This window comes from Lichenostomus cassidix, chromosome 4 (assembly GCF_008360975.1).
Source record: "Lichenostomus cassidix isolate B80296 chromosome 4, HeHo_3.0, whole genome shotgun sequence".
NCBI lineage: Eukaryota > Metazoa > Chordata > Aves > Passeriformes > Meliphagidae > Lichenostomus > Lichenostomus cassidix.
The window spans coordinates 58,135,432-58,140,439 of record NC_139484.1 but is presented as its reverse complement, the minus strand read 5'-3'; the positions used below and the strand labels follow the sequence as shown (position 1 = coordinate 58,140,439).

The window sequence follows — 5,008 nt, the reverse complement described above, 5'->3', positions numbered from 1 at the left end:
CTGCTGCCCCTAATTTGAATACAACCAGCGGCTCGGCAGTTAGCGCCCCCTGGCGGATGCGGCGCCGCCTCGTGGGTTGGTCACGTTGCCCTCCGGTCACCTTAAAAACCCCTTTTTTACCCCAAATTTCCCCCTTTTTATTCTCTTTCTCCCTCTCTTTATTCCCTCTCCACCCCCTTTTTCCCCTCTGTTTTTCTCCTCTTTTTCTCCTCCTTTCCCTCCTTTTCCCTCCTTTTTCTCCTCTTTTCCCACCTTTTCCTTCCCCTTTTTTCTTCCCCCTTTTTATTCCCTTCCACTCCCTTTCCTCCTCCCTTTCCTGCTTTTTCATTCCCCTTTTCCTCCCCTTTTTTCCCCCTTTCTCCCCACCTCTTAATTCCCTTTTTACCCTACATTTCCCCCTTTCTATTCCCTTTCTCCTCCCCTTTTAATTCCTTTTTCCTCCTCCATTTCCTCCTTTTTTTCCCCACTTTTCCTCCCATATATTCCCCTTTTTATTCCCTTCCTCCCCCATTTCAATTCCCCTTTTGTTCCCCCATATTTTCCCCTTTATATTCCCATTTCCCCCCCATATTTCCCCCTTTTTATTCCCTTTCCCCCCTTTTTATTTTTTGGGGTTTATTTATTTGGATTTATTTATTGGAATTTATTTATTAGGGTTTGTTTATTTATTGAGGTTTACTTTGGGGTTTATTCACTTGGGTTTATTTAGGGGTAATTTTGGTGTAATTCGGATTATTTTGTGACTTTTTTTTTTAGTTTTTTCTCCCCTTTTTGTTCTATTTAAAGTAATTTATTCTCTACCCAGCCGTGATTAATTTGGGGAAATTCCCCCAATGTCACTTGGGGACCCCAAAATGTCGCGGGGGGGGGAAGGGGACTTTAACTGGGGACAGTTTGGGGTGGCAGTGGGGATGGCAATGGGGACAGGGGTGGGGTGGCGGCAGTTGGGTGGGGATCCTGGATTTGGGGATGATCCCATTGGATAATGGGGATGATCCCACTGGTTTTGGGGGATGATCCCATTGGATAATGGGGATGATCCCACTGGTTTTGGGGGATGATCCCATTGGATAATGGGGTTGATCTCTCTGGTTTTGGGGGGATGATCCCATTGTTTTTGGGGGTGTGAGACCCCTTGGATCAGGGGGTTGATCCCACTGGATCGGGAGGATCAACACCCTGGAAAGGGGGGATGAGATCCCTAAATAGGTGGGATGATACCATTGGTTTTGGGGGAATAATCTGTCTGGATATGGCATATGATTCCCTTGGATAAACGGAATCACCCCACTGTTTTTTGGGATCTGAACCCCCTGGATAGGAGGGATCATCCCACAGGTTTTGGGATCTGAGCTCCTGGAAAAAAGGGATTATTCCACTGGATTAGTGGGATCATCCCACAGGTTTTGGGGGATCTAAGCCCCCTGGATAAAGGGAATAATCTCACTGGATTTGGGGCATCTGAACACCTTGGATAAAGGGATCATCCCACTGTTTTTGGGGGATCTGAACCCCTTGGATGAAGGGGATTATTGGACTGGATTAGTGGGATCATCCCACATTTTTTGGGGCATCTGAACCCCCTGGATAAAGGGGAGTATCCCATAGGTTTTGGGGGGCTGAACCCCTTGGATAAAGGGAATCACCCCACTGTTTTCAGGGATCTGAACCCCTGGATGGGAGGGATCATCCCCCTGTTTTTGGGGGATCATCCAGCTGGATTTGGGGAATCATCCCACAGGTTTTGGGGCATTTGAAGCCGCAGAATAAAGAGATCATCCCACTGTTTTTGGGGACCTGAGCGCCTGGGATAAAGGGAATTATCCCATAGGTTTTGGGGATCTGAGCTCCTGGGACTGAGGGGATCATCCCACAGGTTTGGGGCATCTGAACCCCCTGAATAAAGGGATCATCCCACTGGATTTCGGAGATCTGAGCTCCTGGGATAAAGGGAATCATCCCACAGGTTTTGGGGGGCTGGACCCCCTGAATAAAGGGATCATCCCACTGTTTTTGGGGAATCTGAGCCCCCTGGATTTGGGGGATCATCCCACAGATTTTGGAAGATCTGAGCTCCTGGGATAGAGGGATCATCCCACTGGATTTGGGGGATCATCCCACGGGTTTTGGGGGATCTGAACCCCCTGGATAAAGGGAATAATCTCACTGGTTTTGGGGAATCTGAACCCCTTGGATAAAGGGAATCACCTCACTGGATAGGAGGGATCACCCCACAGGTTTGGGGGATCTAAGTTCCTGGGATAAGGAGATCCTCCCACTGTATTTGGGGGATCTGAGCTCCTGGGGTTGAGGGGATCATCCCACTGGATGTGGGGGATCATCCCACAGGTTTTGGGATCTGAACCCCCTGGATAAATGGACTCGTCTCACTGTTTTTGTGGGGATCTGAGTCCCCTGAATAAAGGGGCTCATCCCACTGGATTTGGGGGATCTGAGCTCCTGGGATAAAGGGAATCATCCCGCAGGTTTTGGGGGGCTGAACCCCCTGAATAAAGGGATCATCCCACTGTTTTTGGGGAATCTGAACCCCCCGGATAAAGGCAATCATCCCACCGGATCAGCAGGATCACCCCATTATTTTCAGAGGCTCCCATACTGCCCTCCCTGGGGAGGTGGCCATTCAGGGGACACTGCCATTACCCTGCGGTGACACCTCGGGGACAAAGAGGTCCCTCTGGCACACCCAGGGGAAGCTGAAGTTGCAGTTGTGGTCATTCCAGAGCGCCGTTCCCACGGGGTGGATCTGCACGCAGTGCTCGCCACCCCACTGCCCGTGGTCAGTGCTGTCCGGCTGGCCTGGCGCCCAGAAACTGCGGGAAACGGCGGGTGGCGGTCACAGTGGTGTCCCCAGCTGTCCCCAGGTGTCCCCTGTGTCACGCTCACCTGAGCTCGGGGGAGTAGGGGGTCCCGTCTGTCCAGCGCCAGGAGCCACCCGGGCCTGTGGCTGCCAGCCCGATCCAGTAGGAGCCACCGTGAGCCTCCCGGGCCAGGTAGGCCTGGGGACAGCGGGGACACGGCGGGGGACAGGTGAGGTGGGGACAGGTAGGGGACAGGGACTGCAGGCTGGGGACAGGGATGGGAGATGGTGACAGAGTTTGGGAATGGCCTGGGGATAGGAGTTGGGGACAGGGATTGTGGGCTGGGGACAGGGCACTGGTGCTGGTGACAGAGTTTGGGGACAGGGCTGTGGGCGAGTTGAAGACAAAGGACAGGAGTTGTGGACAGGAGAGTGGTTGGGGACAGGGGCTGTGAGCATGATTTAGGGACAGGACAGGCCTTGGGGACAGGACAGAGGTTGTGGACAGGCGCTGTGAGCATGATTTAGGGACAGGGACTGCAGGCTGGGGACAGGGACGGAAGCTGGTGACAGAGTTTGGGGACAGGGCTGTGCACAAGAGTTGGGGACAAGGGACAGCAGTTGGGGACAGGGGCTGTGAGCATGATTTGGGGACAGGATGGGGCTTGGGGACAGGCCAGGATCTGGGGACAGGCCAGGCAAATAAAGGCGCACAGGCAGAGGCTGCTCAGGTGGCAGCGCGCAGGACAGGACAGGAGTGGCTGTCCCCGGCTGTCCCCGGGTGTCGCCAGGCTCACCTGCTCCTCGGCGTTGGTGACAGAGGCCAGGTGCCCGTGTGTCACCGCGCACGCCGCCTCGGCCGCAGCCCAGGGCTGCCGCTGGCCCGAGAACAGGTACAGCTTGCCCCGGTGGTAGCGCCAGCCCAGCTCCAGCCCCTGCAGCCACCGCCCTGGGGGACAAGGGGACACCCCTGTCACCGCCCCGAGCCTGGCTCCTTCCAGCCACCGCCCTGGGGGACACGGGGACACCCCTGTCACACCCCTGTCACACCCCCGAGCCCGGCTCCCTGCAGCCACTGCCCTGGGGGGCACCGGGACAGCCCTGTCCCCGGCACCGCCCTTGTCACTTCCCCCTTGTCACTTCCCCCTTGTCACTTCCCCCCTGTCACCCACCGAGCTGGTCCTGCCGCCGCTGAGCCGCTGAAGGAGTGTCATCTGCGGGGACATGGAGTTGGGGACAGGGGCTGGAGACGAGGGTTGGGGACAGGATTTGGGGACAGGGGACCGCGGCTGGGGACAGGGGGGTGCGGGCAGGGACAGGGGGCAGGGGTTGGGAACAGGAGCTGGATTTGGGGACAGGGGTTGAAAAGAGGATTTGGGGACAGTGGGTGCAGAAGGGGAGCTGCAGGCAGGGTCTGGGGACAAGGACAGGGGACAGGGACAGGCTGGGGACAGGGACAGGACAGGGGGACAGGGCCCGGTGTCCCTCACCGTCGGGGTCCGGAGTCCGCAGGGGGTCGATGGCAGCTGCCAGCTCCGCCTGCGCCGCCCGCAGCTCCTGCCTGCTCTGCACGTCTGCGGAGGGGGCGACACGGCCGTGATGGGACCGCCACCCTGTCCCTGTCCCCTCCTGACCCTACCCGGGGTCCCTGTCCCCTCCTGAGCCCTGCCCTCTCCCACCCCTTTCCCATCCCCTCCCCAGCCCCTCTCCCAACCCCTCCCCGGTCCCCACCCTCCCCCCGGCGCTGTCGCTGTCCCCTGTCGGTGTCCCCACTCACAGAGGGTGGCCAGCGCCGCCAGCCCCGCGGTCAGCAGCAGCAGCGCGGCAGTGCCCAGCACCCGGTGACACCCGCGACACCGCGGGGACAGCGCCGGGCGGGGTGGCGGGTAGCGGATCTCCAGCGTCTCGTACAGGTCGGGGCTGTCGGCCATGGCCTTGGGGACAGCGACACGGGACAGCGCTGTCCCTGCTTCCTGCCCCGTGCCCACCGAGGAACAGGAACCCCGGGTGTGCCACCCGCCCGCGTCACGCGTGTCCCCACCCCCAGGGGACAGCCCGCCTGGGGACACACGGGGATCGGGAGGGCTGGACCTGGCCCTGTTTGTCACTGATCCTTGTCCCCATCCTTGTCCCCAACCTTGTCGCTGATCCTGACTCTGCCACTGAACGTATCCTGTCCCTGTCTGTCCC

The 5,008-nt window shown here is 58.2% G+C and overlaps 1 protein-coding gene across 2 annotated transcripts; it reads right to left on the bottom strand.

Annotated features, from left to right (window-relative positions):
• Window positions 1–2,575: 2,575 nt before the first annotated feature.
• LOC146438566 (C-type lectin domain family 4 member F-like) lies at window positions 2,576–5,008 on the bottom strand. Of its 2 annotated transcripts, XM_085059358.1 has the most exons (6): window positions 4,596–5,008; window positions 4,309–4,392; window positions 3,991–4,032; window positions 3,616–3,767; window positions 2,905–3,017; window positions 2,576–2,831 (listed from the first exon to the last, which is right to left on the bottom strand). In XM_085059358.1, exons 1-6 carry the CDS (start codon window positions 4,747–4,749, stop codon window positions 2,642–2,644), a joined length of 735 nt encoding a protein of 244 aa, XP_084915484.1. In that variant the 5' UTR covers window positions 4,750–5,008; the 3' UTR covers window positions 2,576–2,641. The 2 variants fall into 2 exon arrangements, with proteins under 2 accessions (XP_084915484.1, XP_084915485.1); XM_085059359.1 differs by lacking the exon at window positions 3,991–4,032.

Coding starts and splice junctions, on each gene's coding strand:
- LOC146438566 (XM_085059358.1), bottom strand. CDS start 4,749: ATGGCCGACAGCCCCGACCTGTACGAGACGCTGGAGATCCGCTACCCG. Junction 4,393..4,595: donor GGCGGCGCTGGCCACCCTCT/GTGAGTGGGGAC, acceptor CCCCCTCCGCAG/ACGTGCAGAGCAGGCAGGAG. Junction 3,018..3,615: donor TCACCAACGCCGAGGAGCAG/GTGAGCCTGGCG, acceptor CGCTGTCCCCAG/GCCTACCTGGCCCGGGAGGC.